This window comes from Periplaneta americana, chromosome 17, assembly GCF_040183065.1.
Source record: "Periplaneta americana isolate PAMFEO1 chromosome 17, P.americana_PAMFEO1_priV1, whole genome shotgun sequence".
Lineage (NCBI taxonomy): Eukaryota > Metazoa > Arthropoda > Insecta > Blattodea > Blattidae > Periplaneta > Periplaneta americana.
The window spans coordinates 8438204-8455066 of record NC_091133.1 but is presented as its reverse complement, the minus strand read 5'-3'; the positions used below and the strand labels follow the sequence as shown (position 1 = coordinate 8455066).

At 36.9% G+C, this 16863-nt stretch overlaps 1 protein-coding gene across 1 annotated transcript in view; it reads left to right on the top strand.

Annotated features, from left to right (window-relative positions):
- The window catches only part of LOC138693388 (zinc finger protein 493-like), a 63319-nt gene that overhangs the window by 14794 nt on the left and 31662 nt on the right, over window positions 1-16863 (top strand). The window contains exons 4-5 of the mRNA XM_069817310.1: window positions 68-1175; window positions 13511-13565. Coding sequence (XP_069673411.1) covers window positions 68-1175; window positions 13511-13565 — 1163 coding nt within the window. The remainder of the gene's footprint in view (window positions 1-67; window positions 1176-13510; window positions 13566-16863) is intronic.

Sequence of the window (16863 nt, the reverse complement as noted above, 5' to 3'; positions counted from 1 at the left end):
CTTAATATATATTGATCTCTTCACATTGTATATAGTGGGGAGAGATTAATTTTTATATCCATTTCAGCATTGTGGATCGTGTTGAGAAGAGTGTGTCACTAGAGCACGTCGGCTTTGATCATGTAGAAGACAAATTAGTACAGTGTGGTAGCCACACACTAGATGGTCCAAAGATTACAGATATGAGCCGTAATTCTATCAGCCAAGTTCTTGTAACACAGCAGTCTCAGAAACTTCATTTTCAAATGCACACAATGAAAAGGCCTCTTAAATGTAATGGGTGTGGAAAGTGTTTCTTGAAAGTGAGTGATAGAGGGAGGCATTCACTCCTGCACAAAAATGGGATGCCATTTAAATGCGATGTATGTGGGAAGTCTTTCAAAAGCGCATGTGATTTCAACAGACATGTTCGAATTCACACAGGCGAAAAACCATTCAAGTGCGCGGTGTGTGGAAAATGTTTCCCACAATTCGGACATTTAAAGAAACACCTACGCATTCACACAGGCGATAGGCCGTTCATATGCGAAGTGTGTGGAAAGTGTTTCACAGGATCATCGAATTTAGACTCACATGTACGCATTCACACAGGCGAAAGGCCATTCAAATGCAAGGTGTGTGGAAAGTGTTTCTCAGAATTGGCAAATTTGAAGATACACGTACGTATTCACACAGGCGAAAGGCCATTCAAGTGCGATGTGTGTGGAAAATGTTTCTCACAGTCGTCAGAATTAAAGAGACATGCACGTACTCATACAGGCGAAAGGCCATTCAAATGTGAAGTGTGTGAAAAGTCTTTTTCAAGATCAGGTAACTTAGATCAACATGTACTTATTCACTCAAACGAAAAACCATTCAAATGCGACGTGTGTGGCAAGTGTTTTTCACAAATCTCAGTTTTAAACAGACATATTCGTGTTCACACTCGCGAAAGGCCATTCAAATGCGATGTATGTGGAAAGTGTTTCTCACAATCGTCAACATTAATCAGACATGTTCTTATTCACACTGGCGAAAGACCGTACAAGTGTGTTGTATGTGGAAAGTGTTTCTCACAATCGTCTGTATTGAAAACACATGTTCGAATTCATACTGGCGAAAGGCCATTCAAATGCAATGTGTGTGGAAAGTGTTTCTCAGAATCGGGAGTATTAAACAGACATACTCAGATTCACGCACGCTAAAGGAATTCAAATGTTAGTTGGTTTTTCACAAGCGGGACATCTCAAGAATCTCGTCCGCTTACACAAAGGGGAAATTCGTGGAATTAGTTTTCCAGGATCGAGAAGTCTTAAAAAACAGAATTTCCTTTCGAATTGTCTTTCACATTTGTTATTAGCAGAATATGTTTCACATAGAAGGATAAGCTAAAAAGTGATGTGTTTACAAGTAGGTCAGTTTTAATATAATGTGTGAATATCAGCTGGCAAATTTAAGGCTTTACTACATACATATAGTGAGGATATTTAGTTACGGGCCGGCTGATCTTGGCTGCTTACTGGGGAACTGCAGCATCCTCAACCGTAGTTATGTTCGCTGCACATAAGGTTAGTATTTTTATTTATATATTGGTTGGCATATGCAGAGATGTGAGTTCAGCTATTTCTAGTCTGATATTTTCTTTTAAATGAAGAACAAGAACTATTGCCACACAGATCACACACAACGAATGAAGAACAAGAACTGTTAGCACATAGATCACACACAGCGAACGCACGCAGTATCACACACACGCCCAACCACAGCAACTTTCTGACAAAGAGTCCCTCAAGCTGACCACAAGCGGCTACATGCACAGGCTTTATATGGACTTAACGAATCGATTCTGCCAGTACTCAGCCGCACCCAATCGGCCTGTAAAGTAGGCACTTACTTACTGGAACGGATCCATATGGCACGTTCGGATTTTTATTATTTGCATTATTTTAAACGAATATCGCCCACTTGGTCCTATCGCTTCTGTTCGCATGACCATATTCCAATCAGAATTCTTCCCAGAGAATTCTCAACGGTCCAAGATCGTAATAGGGAATGTCATGGCAAATATATCGATTAGCCACCAGTCGCGGTAATATTGAAGGTGTATTGAAATGGATGATGCGAAGCTTATTTTATTAAGTTCAACACTATGAAGAGCTTTATAATTTATCAAATTAGAATTATTGCAATGTAATATGGAGAAAGAACATGGCATGAAATTGTGAAAATTATAAATTAACAAGGTGTGTCCTTCGTAGTTAATTAAGTTACAGAGTTTTCAATCAAGTCCTCTATTTTCCAGGTTGAGTTCTGAACACTATAATGAAATAATGCGCTCTAGGGGTAAAGTACAACACTATTATGATGATTCATTTGGAATTGCAGACAAGTGAGCGATACTATAAGAAAAATACGAACGCAACGAACGAATTCTTTTCCGGTAATTGAGCGCCTACCTTATCTCATCGTCACTGTATGTATATCTTTATTCAAGAGTATGAAGTTCATAAAAGTGTTTGATTACCTTTAAAAAATATCAGGCTAAACTTAGTCTAGAAACAGCCAGTTTTGTCCCATTCGGTTTTAATACAATAGGTACTGTTGTCGACTTGTGAGAAATGCTTCGTAAGTTCGATGGTCATAACAGTGACAGAGAGTTAAATGACACGATTTACTTTCGATACGTCTTATTTTCAAGTATAATTAATTGTCCCATTTATATGTAAATTTAGGCCAATTCTGAAAGTGTGCAAGGAGAATGAAGATGATTTGATGAGCAAAGTTTGCTGGGTGTTAGATTTTTGGAATTTATAAAATTACCAATTTTTGCTAACTAAATCCACACAAAGTTATGTATGCCTATAAATTGAGCTGTAGTAACACCCCACACGACGAGTACTAATGTTAGGCAGCACTGCTCTACTTCCTAAGGGTTAATAACCCATAAACATAAAGAACTTGTTAAAAATAATTTTATTTTAAGTATAATAATTTAATTTAGTAATACCATGCATTGATATATTCGTATTAACGCTATACATTTAAATTGCATCATACATAAATGGGTGAAGTACAGCTGATCAAGTTCCTACAATTTTGTAAGCTCCTTAAGTAATTATAGTACAGCGTCTTATTTAGGCACAGTGAAAGCGTAAACGAAGTGCAGGTAACGTGTGCGGGAGACGAGCCGTACGATAAACACGAGGGATGCACAAGGTTTTAGTTACAACATTTATGGCGGTGCATTAATTGAAATTATATTTTCCAAAAACACACAAAACAGAAGAACACAAGTTGCATTACTTTATCATAGGCACATTTTAACAAATAAGCAATTGTAACGTTGAAATAATTCAATATAACAAATCAAGTTTGCTAGTAAGTAATTGATTAGCTAGCGGACTTACTCGTGTTAATTATGTAATTTTGTGCGTCTTACAGCTGTTTCGGTGCTTCATCACACCATCCTCAGAGCCTACTAGATCTCGGCGTCATCTCGAATTTCTCTGCCTGTTATGTGGGTGCGTTTGATTGTTGAAAGGTGTTGAAAAGTGAAGTCAAATAGAGTGTGTGTTGTGCATCTTCATTCAGAAAGCAGAAATACAACATAGCATACTGAACAGAAAACACACTACAAAGACATCTCAACACACAAAAAACACAAACAAATAAATACGACCACACAGATGTATACAAACTCACATGTAATAGATGCGACAAGTTCTACATTGGACAGACAGACAGATCATTCCAAACATGCTACAAAGAACACATTAAAGCAATAACCAGAGGACACAATACATCCACATACCCCGATCACATAACCAATGCTAACTATACATACAATAACATAAATGCGGACATGAAAATCGTACACATACAACCCAAGAACCAAAAGGTCAACATACGAGAACAATACGAAATATACAAACACACTAAAACACATCCCGATCAAATTCTCAACACACAGATCAATTCCAGTACACACACACTATTTGACTCCACTTTTCAACATCTTTCAGGAATCAAACGCACCCACATAACAGGCAGAGAAGTTCGAGATGACGCCGAGATCTAGTAGGCTCTGAGGATGGTGTGATGAATCACCGAAACAGCTGTAAGCCGCACAAACTTACTTAATTAACACGAGTAAGTCCGCTAGTTAATCAATTACTTATATTCAAGTGTTAAAAGTAGTGTACGCAAGATTCAAAATGGATTATCAAATTTGCTACTTATATGATGTAGCTTTCAAACAGCATTTTTTATGGTCATGAATTTCATTCTCTGTAATATCACCGTCATCTCTGGTCGAATTAACTAAACTACAGTGTATTGATCTGAAGTGGCAATACTATTTCCTAATCGTAATTATCCTTTCTCTAAGTTCAGTTTATTCAGGCACTGTATCTGACCACATTCAGAGCAATATACTGTAGTTTTGTTAAGTCGGTCGCAAAAGACGGTGATATTATGTTAGTCATACAGAGAATGAAATTCATGACCGTAAAAAATACTGCTTGAAAGCAACATCACATGAGTAGCAAAATTTGATTTGTTAGGGGAGAGTCGGGTAGTATCGGACATTGGGTAATATCGGACAATGAATTTCTTTCATCTACCACACGATGATAGTACCTGATTGACATGGTTACGTTTCTGTTATGTCGCATAGAGAAATGTAACCATGTCATTCAGGTACTACCATATGGTGGTAGATGAAAGAAACGCACTGTCCGATACTATCCGATGTCCGATACTACCCGACTCTCCCCTATATTAAATTATTTCAACGTTACAATTGTTTTATTTTTGTTAAAATGTGTATATGATAATATTATGCAAATTGTGTTCCTTTTTTTTTTTTTAATTTTTAAGTTTTATTGAGTTATTTTACGACGCTGTATCAACATCTAGGTTATTTAGCGTCTGAGTGAAATGAAGGTGATAATGCCGGTGAAATGAGTCCAGGGTCCAGCACCGAAAGTTGCCCAGCATTTGCTCGTATTGGGTTGAGGGAAAACCCCGGAAAAAACCTCAGCCAGGTAACTTGCCCCGACCGGGATTTGAACCCGGGCCACCTGGTTTCGCGGCCAGACGCGCTGACCGTTACTCCACAGGTGTGGACGAGTTCCTTTTCTTTTGTGTGTTTTTGGAAAATATAATTTCAATTAATGCTTCGCCATAAATGTTGCAACTAAAACTTTGTGCATCCCTCGTGTTCATCGTAGGACTCGTCCTCCTCCCACACGTTACCTGCACATTGTTTACGTTTTCACTGTGCCTAAACGAGACGCTCTACTGTATTCTATTTGTAATTAAAAATATAACAGACCAAATATATTTACTATGTAAAAACGAAGCGAAAAATACATATAAATTAATATAAAATCACAGTTATGTGAAAATGTAATCTTTTCAGAGAGTATATAAAACGTTTAGATTAACATACAGATTGTAACAATAAAAACAAAATATCAGAATAATGGTTATATTGGAATTCATTTAATGACTTTGCAACACATAATCACTTTGCAGAAAATAATTTTTAACAGACTATCACGAAAACTAATCAAATATGACCGCCAGATTGCTGTTATTGCATTATGTGCATTCGTGATATCAGCGCGCACAGACAATAGAAAATGGAATAAAGAGGGTCACTGTCGTAAAATTGCATCTACATGGTTCAAAATTTTCTTTCAACTTTACGCATTCAAGCAATGCATGTAAGATTGATGTTTAATAATAATCAATATATTTTAAGCTATACGCAGTTGAGATGTTCAAATCGAGGCACCATGTATATATAAAATCTTCATGCATCTTAATTGAACTCGCGTTTTAAACTTGATTTTTTTCAATATATTTACCCGATTGCATGGGTACACACACAGATAATAAACATTCCACGTATGAGAAAAATGCAAATTATCGTAAAATTAGAATATAAAAAGATCCAATGACGCAACAGGGAATGGACTGAGAAGACAGAGAGTGGACTGAGAGGACAGAGAATGCACTCAGAGGACAGAGACTCGACTGGTAGCACGGAGAGTGTAGTGACAGGACAAAGATTGGACTGAGAGCACACAGAGTGGACTCATAGGACATAGAGTGGACTGAGAGGACAGATACTGGTAGAATTGAGTGTAGTGTCAGTACAGAGATTGGACTGAGAGCACATAGAATGGACAGAGAGTATAGAGAGTGGACTGAGAGGACAGAGAGTGTAGTGACAGAACAGAGATTGGACTGAGAGCACATAGAATGGACTGAGAGGACAGAGGGTGAACTGAGAAGACATAGTGGACTGAGAGGACATAGAGTGAACTGAGAAGGCAGAGAGTGGACTGAGAGGACGTAGAGTGAAGTGCAAGTACATAGAGTGGATTTTGAAGACAGAGTGGACTGAGAAGGCAGAGAGTGGACTGAGAAGGCAGAGAGTGGACTGAGAGGACGTAGAGTGAACTGAGAAGGCAGAGAGTGGACTGAGAGGACATAGAGTGGACTTTGAAGACAGAGTGGACTGTGAGGACATAGAGTGAACTGAGAAGGCAGAGAGTGGACTGAGAGGACGTAGAGTGAAGTGCGATGATATAGAGTGGACTGAGGAGGCAGAGAGTGGACTGAGAGGACATAGAGTGGACGTTGAAGACAGAGTGGACTGTGAGGACATAGAGTGAACTGAGAAGGCAGAGAGTGGACTGAGAGGACGTAGAGTGAAGTGGGAGGATATAGAGTGGACTGAGAGGACATAGAGTGAACTGAGAAGGCAGAGAGTGGACTGAGAGGACGTAGAGTGAAGTGGGAGGATATAGAGTGGACTGAGGAGGCAGAGAGTGGACTGAGAGGACATAGAGTGGACGTTGAAGACAGAGTGGACTGAGAGGACATAGAGTGAACTGACAAAGCAGAGAGTGGACTGAGAGGACATAGAGTGGACGTTGAAGACAGAGTGGACTGTGAGGACATAGAGTGAACTGAGAAGGCAGAGAGTGGACTGAGAGGACGTAGAGTGAAGTGCGAGGATATAGAGTGGACTGAGGAGGCAGAGAGTGGACTGAGAGGACATAGAGTGAACTGACAAGGCAGAGAGTGGACTGAGAGGACATAGAGTGGACGTTGAAGACAGAGTGGACTGAGAGGACATAGAGTGAACTGACAAGGCAGAGAGTGGACTGAGAGGACATAGAGTGGACGTTGAAGACAGAGTGGACTGAGGGGACATAGAGTGAACTGAGAAGGGAGAGAGTGGACTGAGAGGACATAGAGTGAACTGAGAAGGGAGAGAGTGGACTGAGAGGACATAGAGTGGACTTTGAAGACAGAGTGGACTGAGAGGACATAGAATGAACTGAGAAGGGAGAGAGTGGACTGAGAGGACGTAGACTGATTCCTCTTTTATTTTTAGAGTAAGGATTTCTTTATTTGTACTAATAAAGATAATTATAGGACCTAGTCAATTTTTTCTTATGTTTTGTTATTTCGTGTTTGTACATTTTTCTAACACAGGATGAATTTGAAGGCGTGCGACATATGAGATGTTAGCTTCCAAATATACCTGCTTGTCCAGTGAGTTGCTGGGGAGTTTCTCCTCTACATAAATGACAGCATGTGGTATTGATTGTAATTATTTGATAATGTGTAAAATTTCAGACTTCAAGTCACTATGATGTAGTAGTCACTTATATGTCTGTGTTATAACCGTAAAATAATAATATTAGTAAGAAATAACAATAATAATAATACATAATAGTTTATACCGATAATGGTATATCTATAATGTGATAACTTGAGCTATATAGGATAATCATAATTTTGCTTACTATATGTATACCTAAAAATATTGTGTTCATTGTATGCTTTGTACTTGACTATTTTATTACTACTACTATTATTATTATTATTATTATTATTATTATTATTATTATTATTATTATTATTATTATTATTATACGAATAAATGCTTTCGTGATTCTGTCCGCCCATCTAGCCACACTCCAGAGCGCCAACATTATTTAAACGTAAGAGCAACAATATGTTGCAGTTTGCATTGGCGAGCTCCTGCTAAGGGCAAGAGTCATGTAGAATATTACAGATGGTAACGAATGTTCTTCCCGAATAAATAGATGTCCTCTCAAACATTCAACAACCTATTTATTTACAAAAACTTCCCTTATTAGATGACTGCTACATGAGCGAAGGGATATAGATAACCATAAAATTAAATTAGATTTGTAATAGGCTAACATGACTAAAGTCTAATTTGAAAATAGTCGGCATAATATATACTTATTCAAATATCTATCATTAATAAATTATAGACGTACAATTATTTCCTTATTTTAAAGAATTTTATGAATAATTATTATTACTGAATTAATCTTGATTATTTCCCCTGTTTCGGAAGCCACGTTACGTCACTGATATACTGTATATTACCTGGATTGTTTTGAGAGCAGTTGTTCCTGTAGGAACGTGTGCAAACTAGTACGAGCATCCATTAAAAGTGTTATGATTGGCTCTGTGAGACGTGTTTATTACAGTGATCTCTAGCAGAAGTCGGGCCATTTGAAAAGTTGTAGCATTGTTAATGAAGAGAAAGCTCGCCTTCTATCAAATAACTGAACTCTGCAAACCTAACCTAACTCTTAACAGGAAGTATGTGACAGACACGTATGATTTTTTATTTTGCTGTATTGTTAGCACTGCTAGCTTTATTGGGGAAAATAATTCAGTACCTTCATAAAATTTATTTCTCAGTCTTGTAGTGAAAGTCATTGTTTTCGGTCGCGCTTATGTGTTTACCGATAACAGTATTCTGATACATCACTATGTAACGTGAGATCTATTGTGTGTCTAATGTACACATAATTTCAGTAGTGTTGTTTTTTCCCTGCTGGCGAGTAGAATTGATGAATCCTCTAGATTCAAAAACTCCTCAAGACCATTTTGTTCTTATTTGAGTTATGCCCATATGTAGCTTTCTAAGAATAAATTCTAATGTTTATATAACTTGAATTCAAAACGCCACTAAATTTAAAGCAAATGGTTTGTTAAAAGTCATTGTTTAATTTGTAAAAATGGATATAGGGGATTCTGAATCTATAGCATTCAACTACTATGAATTAATTTTTCTTCTTCTTTTTCTTCTTCTTCTTCTTCTTCTCCAAGCTTTAAGCCTTTTAAGGATTGTTGCGGTTCCAAATTAGTTGCACTAATTGATTGATCCATCTTTTCTTAGGTCTACCGATATTTCTCCTCCCTTTAGGTATGTAATGCATAATTTGCTTAGGATATCTATCTTTGCCCATTCTCTCTATGTGTTCCAGCCATTTTTGTCTATAATTTACTATCTGTTCATTTATATTATAGTCGACCTGGTTGGCGAGTTGGTATAGAACTGGCTTTCTATGCCCAAGGTTGCGGGTTCGATCCCGGGCCAGGTCGATGGCATTTAAGTGTGCTTAAATGCGACAGGCTCATGTCAGTAGATTTACTGGCATGTAAAAGAACTCCTGCGGGACAAAATTCCGGCACATCCGGCGACGCTGATATAACCTCTGCAGTTGCGAGCGTCGTTAAATAAAACATAACGTTTTTTTTATATTATAAATTTTGTAATTGGTTTCTTTACTGTTTCTTTGTGATGTAATATGGATTTTGTAAAAGGGTACAGAGGAATCTGATTATGTTACATGATTTAGATTGGAAACAATAGTACAAGGACCTTCTATGTACATCCGGAAAAAGAGAACGAGGTGATTTTATGACGTGATGCTCAGGGCCGGATTTATATATATTGCCGCCCCTAGCTAGTGCTAAAATTTTCCACCCCCACCCCAACTCCCATAAAAATTTACGAACAGCTATTATACAGGTCATGTTTAGTTTAAATTAGTTTTAAATGAAATGTTACAATTTTGAAAACGATAAATTACTGGAATCAAAATACATGCATATTACTGTTTAAGCTTAAAGATTTCCTTCGCATTTTCTTCACAGAGAAAGCATTGTTGATGTCATCAAAGTCGATCTGACGAAGCACATCACACTCGATGCAAAGAAACATATTCAAACTTATTTATTGTTGAAACAAAATTGATTTGTGAAAGACAGACTGTGGTTTATTTTTAAGCACTGGTTGTTGGTGGTACAATTATTACGAGTATTTCTCACTTTGATAGGAAGTATGAAGTAAATTGTAAAATAATCTCCAACTCTTTGCAAAATAAACCGTTGATTATCGAATTATATTGTGCATATGCTGGAAAGTGATTAAATAGTATTGTTGACAATATCAATATACAGAGTGGCGCAGATAAAATTATCTCGTGTACGTATAGAGTAAATACAGAACTCACTTTTCACAGAAGATGTTGAAAGTGGCTCTCTATCAAACATAGCAGTGCACGTCTAATCATGTTCAGATACACTTGCACAGACACATTTTGCACAGATCCCATAGCGCGCCACTTTTTAATCAAACTTGTATTGAATTTCAAGCAGTCAAAATATCGCATTCGCATTCAAACGGGAGGCAGGCTACCTTTATCTGCACCACCCAGTATATTGGAAATGTAACTGAGAGTTGTGGTTATTATTCACAGCGATAAATAAGTACCGTAACACAGATTCAATATGATTTTCAACAATGCATTCTTGTTTATACAAGCAGTTTCATAGTATAATAACGTGATACTGGTATTACAACATAATTATGCAGCTGCATACTTTCCTTTTACTCTCGCCGCGACCGCGACAATGCGACTTCCACAAAGTGTTTAAGAACAAACTTCAGAAAAGATTTGCCAACAAGTGTTTTAAAAACAAATTTCACTGTAAAATGCAAATGGAAAAAAAGGAAGAGAGGGAAAGAAAAATTGTGAGCCGTGCCCACGCCCACGGCCGTTCACCTAGTACGTCACTTCATCCGTCAGAGCGCTCTCAGACGTCACAGTATAGATAGCGCTATCAATCCTTTCATTTGTTCTTTCCAAATAACCCTATTGGCCGGTTCATTAAGTCTCAAGAGGATAGAGGGGGAGAGAGTTTACCTGTTTTAATGGAGATACACGGAGCGTCACTCGGGTTCCGGTACGCGGCAGATACACTTAACAAGACTTAGGCTCTCGTACGCGGGAGATACACGGAAACAGTTGGTTCAGATTCAAGCTCTCGTACGCGGCAGAAACATTTAACAAGTCTTAGGATTTTGGTACGCGGCAGATATAGATAACGTGACTCGGGCTTTGTATGTGCTGGAGATAGATCAGTGGAGTAGTTAAATTGCGTCGTGTGTGTTTGGGATTTTAGTGGATCGTAGTTTGAAATATCGCTTGCTAGTGATACGTCTTGGGGGCAAGTTTTAGTATTTGCATCGAGTAACATATTTGTGAGATATATGTGTTTGAGGTAAATTGCTTTGGGTATTATGTTATGAGATATGATTTGAAACGTGAGTTCATGTTCCGAGACGGTTACAGTGATAGAGCAGCGGTTACGGTCTCACATATTGTTTTAGTGTTTTTCCTGCTCCATTTGATTATTGGTTTCCTTCGCCGCTATTTTGTTATCATATGCGTCGAGTTTGTTGCTATTTAAACGATCCTTGAGATTGGAATTATCGTCCGTTACTTATTACGTGTATCTGTCTCCATCCCTCTCTCTCTCTCCGTTGGGTGTTCATCTTGTAAAGTGCAGAGGTTTGTGCTGGCTGGGTGTTGTGTTCAGATTCATACTCAGATAGTTAATATATATATATATATATATATATATATATATATAAAGAGTGGTTCTCGAACATATGGCTAATAGGTTAGTCACTGATTGTTGAGAAACGGCCATATTAGATTGTTTTATCACTTAGAAGTGTGTTGGTCTCAGCCTTGTGATACTTACATGATTTACATATCCTGGGGATATCATTTCAGATTAGTTTGGCCTATTTTCACTCATCTATTTCATATTTATTGTTATTTCATTTTTAATTTATGTACATTGTTACTTATTATTGTTAATTATATTTGTTTTACAAATTCACACTATTCATTTCTAACAGTCTTCCACTGCGCACATCCAATCCTTCCAATGTGCCGTCCACCTGGCGAAAGCAGCCAATATTAGTAAGATAAGATGAGGAGTGGATGATCGTACCACTGCCGCCCCCAACAATTGCTTCCCCCCCCTGGAAATTGCCACCCTAGGCAACTGCCTATGTTGCCTAGGCCTAAATCCGGCACTGATAATGCTGCGTCAGAGTAGGAATTGTTGCCATAAATATTTCAATAACATGGGGAGCATAATAAATATGAAGTTCTGTATAGCAATGGAAATGTCCAACTTTCATTCACCAACATATACCACAACATAAAAAATATATTAACTTTAGTAGCCATCACAGCGATTCAAATTTTGAAATGTAGTAAGCAATGCAGTGCGGACAGAAAGTCCCACACATGGAATTGCACCAGTGTCAACAGCAAGGATGTGCTCTGCTCTTAAATACCATATTGCTATTAGGTACATTGCATTATATTTTAGTGATTCTGAGCTCTTTAATTTCCTCGCTATCATCATCATCATGTAGTAAATTACAGGTTGTAACTGTAATTCCTCAAGCATCTTTTCATATTTTATATGTTCCCATCTTTATGGGATCTTTATGTTATGCTCATTACAAACAACACAGTAGAAGACTTCATGACACAGCAGTGTACGTACGTCGTTTTTTGTCTGCCAATTCCCGTCCTTTACAAGGACCAATCACATTCACTGATGGACACTGCCATCAGCGAATAGGGATTATATAAAATGGACACTGAGCGAATTTTCCTGTGTTCATGCACTCTGTTTAGTTTCACTTTCAAGCACTAGAGGTTAGTGTAATCGGGCACATGCAAGATTTCCTCGATAACAATTGAATATAAGAGTTGAGGTACAGGAATCAAACATCGCCTACTTTGTTGCATAATCCAGTAATGGATTTGCTTCCAATAAATTCAAGTTAACGATTTTCCATATTTTTCAATGATAAACTAGTTGTAATAATAATTTTTATGTTTTATATATAATAAATAATATTATAAAATAGTATTAGTAGTAGTATTTACTTAACCTGATAGAGATAAGGTCATCAGGCCTTCTCTGCCCCTCTACCAGGGGATTACAACTATAGCCTAACATGAAGAATAAAATTACAATCAATATTAAATTTACAATTACAATTACAATAAAACTCAAACTACGAAAAGATTACCTGATTAATGAAAGCTAGACAATTTATCGTACAAGTTAAGAACAAAGAATATTTTTTGTATTTACTGAATTATAAATTAAACCTAGAATAACAAAATTGTATAGTGATGAAATTACCGGATATTGAAATATTTTGTGATAGATTAAGAGAACTATTTACAAGAAACCATGTCTGAACGAGTCTCAATTACTGATCAAGTGCCTAGTAAGTTTGCGTTTGAATTCAATTTTATTTAGAGAGTCCTTGATGCTAGGAGGTAACGAATTGCAGAGTCTTGGCAGGACTATTGTGAAAGAGGATGAGTATGAGAAGGTGGGATGGGATGGTATTGTTAGTATTGTTTCATGGCGAGAGCTTGTGTTCAGATTATGGTGGGAAGAAAGATAAGTGAAGTGAGACGACAGGTACGAAGGAATATAAGAGTTAAAGATTTCGAAGAGAAAGAGATGTGAATGTAAATCTTGAACTCTTCTAATGATGTAATGATGTAACACATTAAAAATTATGTACATCAAATTCGTTTAGTATTTGTATACAGTGTTTAGGCATATGGTTTTACTTCTCATAGGAGTTTTGTTTTTTTCCATTTTCAGCGTTATCAAATCATTGTATATTTTAAATGTTGATAGGGTCAACGTCTCAACTCTAATTATAAAGGAACTCTAGACTCTAGACATTACAGATAATGATGGATTTATTACTTCATCGGTTCAGTTTATTCTTTTTGAGTACATAATATACTTAAATGTATTAATTGTATGTCTGTTATATTTCCGCCGTGTCGATTGCTAGCTGGTGTGATGTCAGTGCCAACTCTAGGGAAAAAGCAGAATCTCACGCTTAAGCTGGTTTGAAAGTCATTCAAATCAGTCGTGTTACATCAAAGGTGCCGACGCGAAGTGTCCATACCTCTTATAATTCCCTATATGCTGCTCCACCACCTCTGCAAGCTGATGGAAGTTCTGCAGTAGTACTAGAGCATAAATGACGTTATCGCTGAAAATCTGAACACCGTGATGCCATTTGATTGCCCAGCGCTGAGATTCGGAATACACTGAGTGAGAAAGTACCATGGCGGACGTACAAACGAAGTTTAATTACGAAAACTGTGTTTATTTTTTGTTGTTTGTTCTGTTTAACTATTTTGAGTACCTATTCCTTTTATATAAGCTATGTGTTCGTCACATTATATCATATCTCGTGTTTCATATTCTCACGTTTCCTTCTTTCACTAGAAACCAAACATATTCATCTCCATTATGATGCACCTTTCATTTCAAGCGTAATTTACTGCATTTTCCAGTAATTTTTCTTTCTCCAAATACCGTATATACTCGCGTAATTCACGCCATCGCATATTTCAGGCACCCAAATTATTTACTATATAATTTAATAAATTAATTTCCTCGTATATTTCACGCATTTAATATTCGTGAAATACTGTAACAAGTACCTGCTGAAACTTGAAGTAATGAGGTGTGTTAAGTTGAGGAGCCCTGAATGTACGGTATCTTAAATGCCGTAACGAGAGAGTGCATAGCGGTATTTGGGACCGGACAGCTACCTGTTACAGGCGCACCCTTCTCGTCTATGAAAGTCCTTTAAAAATACCGGTATAGGGTATTGACCTCCCCCTACCATTTGAATGGGGGTGGTTTGAAAGCTTTGTGTTGGATCGCATCAGTTGAGTTTGAGACTCGAAAAGGGAAACCTGTCAAAAGCCGTCTGTTAAAAGTTTTAACAATGAATGGTAAATCCCGATATTCGAGTCATACTGCGTCCTTCAAATTAAAAGTTATTGCGTATGCAGAAACACATGGCAACAGAGCAGCTGGACGTGAATTCACAGTTCCAGGATTTAATATTCGCTACTGGAGGAAACAAAAACAAGCTCTTCAAGAAACAAATGCATCAAGGAAAGCATTTCGTGGGCCAAAAAGTGGAAAATTCCCTGATATTGAAGACAATTTACTAGGATATGTAAGGAAACTGCGTAGTTTTGTCATTTTTACCCTTAAAAATACCAGCTTGTGAAATTCCTCGCTTAATTCACGCACCCTTAATTTACAGATCGAAATTGCGGGAAAAAAGTGCGTGAAATATTCTAGTAAATACGGTATGTCCCTATAAAATGTTGCATTTTCAACTCCACTTCTGGGGAGAAAAAAAAAAACCTTGGGAATTCAACGGTTTCCACTCAAAAATGATCAGAATTTTCTGTGCGCTAAATTATTTATTTATTCACCCCTCTGTTTATTCGTCCTTCCGTCTATGTATTCGTTTGTTTATTCTCTGTTTTTATCGTTGCTTACGAGATTATACAAACTGGCGCATAGCACGATCGAGAGTAGGTCTCTGAGAGTCATGATAATTTCTGCCGCTAGGTTCGCCTCGCTGTACTAAGAAATGATGAATAGCTCCATTACTAAGCATTGTGTATCGTGAAAATAGTTTGATTAATTGTGCATTATTGATCGAGTATGAAAATTATAAATATGCCAAGCATATTACAGTCTTATTTGAGATTTATTTAACAAAATATCAGTATGCAGGTTTTCAGCGTCATTTAATGGAATTTACAAATTTTTTTCCCGAAAGTCTGAATTTTTTTTTAAATTAAAATTTTGCTTCCTAACAACATTGTTCATATGGTTCATTTACTTTGGTAAGTTGATTGTTTTCAGTTCCGTGTTTTTCCTTCAGATTTCGTTCCCTCTAATTTGTTATAATTGCTGAAAGTGAACTACCGGTTTCTGCTACTTTCAGTCATGATTAATGTTATTATTATTATTATTATTATTATTATTATTATTATTATTATTATTATCATCATCATCATCATCATCATCATCAAAATCAAATTAATATACTGTAGTTCTTAGCTTGTCTTGCCTTAAGGCAATCAGTAGCGTTATTCGAGGGAAAGAGTATGAGTTACCATCATCGTTTATAGTGCGAAATATTCCACGACAATGGTTAATTATTACTGCTGAATATTGACACATATACGATTTGCATTATTTAGGATACAACATACGCAGCAATGCGATTTTAATGTTGAGCATGCCGAGTCTAGTGTAACGTGCTCCCCTCACCTCCAAGCCAAATCAAACATTATTACGACATTACGAGTAATAAATAAATAAATAAATAAATAAATAAATAAATAAATAAATAATAATTACTACAATTATTCGTTATGATAAAGTACAATTATCACTGCATGTTGTACCGAAAATTTTACTTTATGTTTTCATTAAATTGACATGTCATGAGTGACGACAAAAAACAGCTCAGGGGAGCGAGATTCAGACATTACTAAAAATGAAATGGGGATCGGGGAGAGTAGATACTCATGTGCCTATGATCGGCAAATTCTAAAAAATACTGTCCCTGAGATTCCTGAGATATTTGTTTATGTTGTGGGAAATTGTCAAATTCAAAACCATTTCTAATCATATATTGCAGTCTAACTTCCTAATTAATTTAATTCTAACTCCTAATTTAAAAGCTGTTCACACACACTAAAATATCATAGCATTTGCTATTACTACCCACTACTGGATCAATGTTGCACAGGATACGGACCGATGGTGGCGGGCTTATGTGAGGGCGGCAATGAG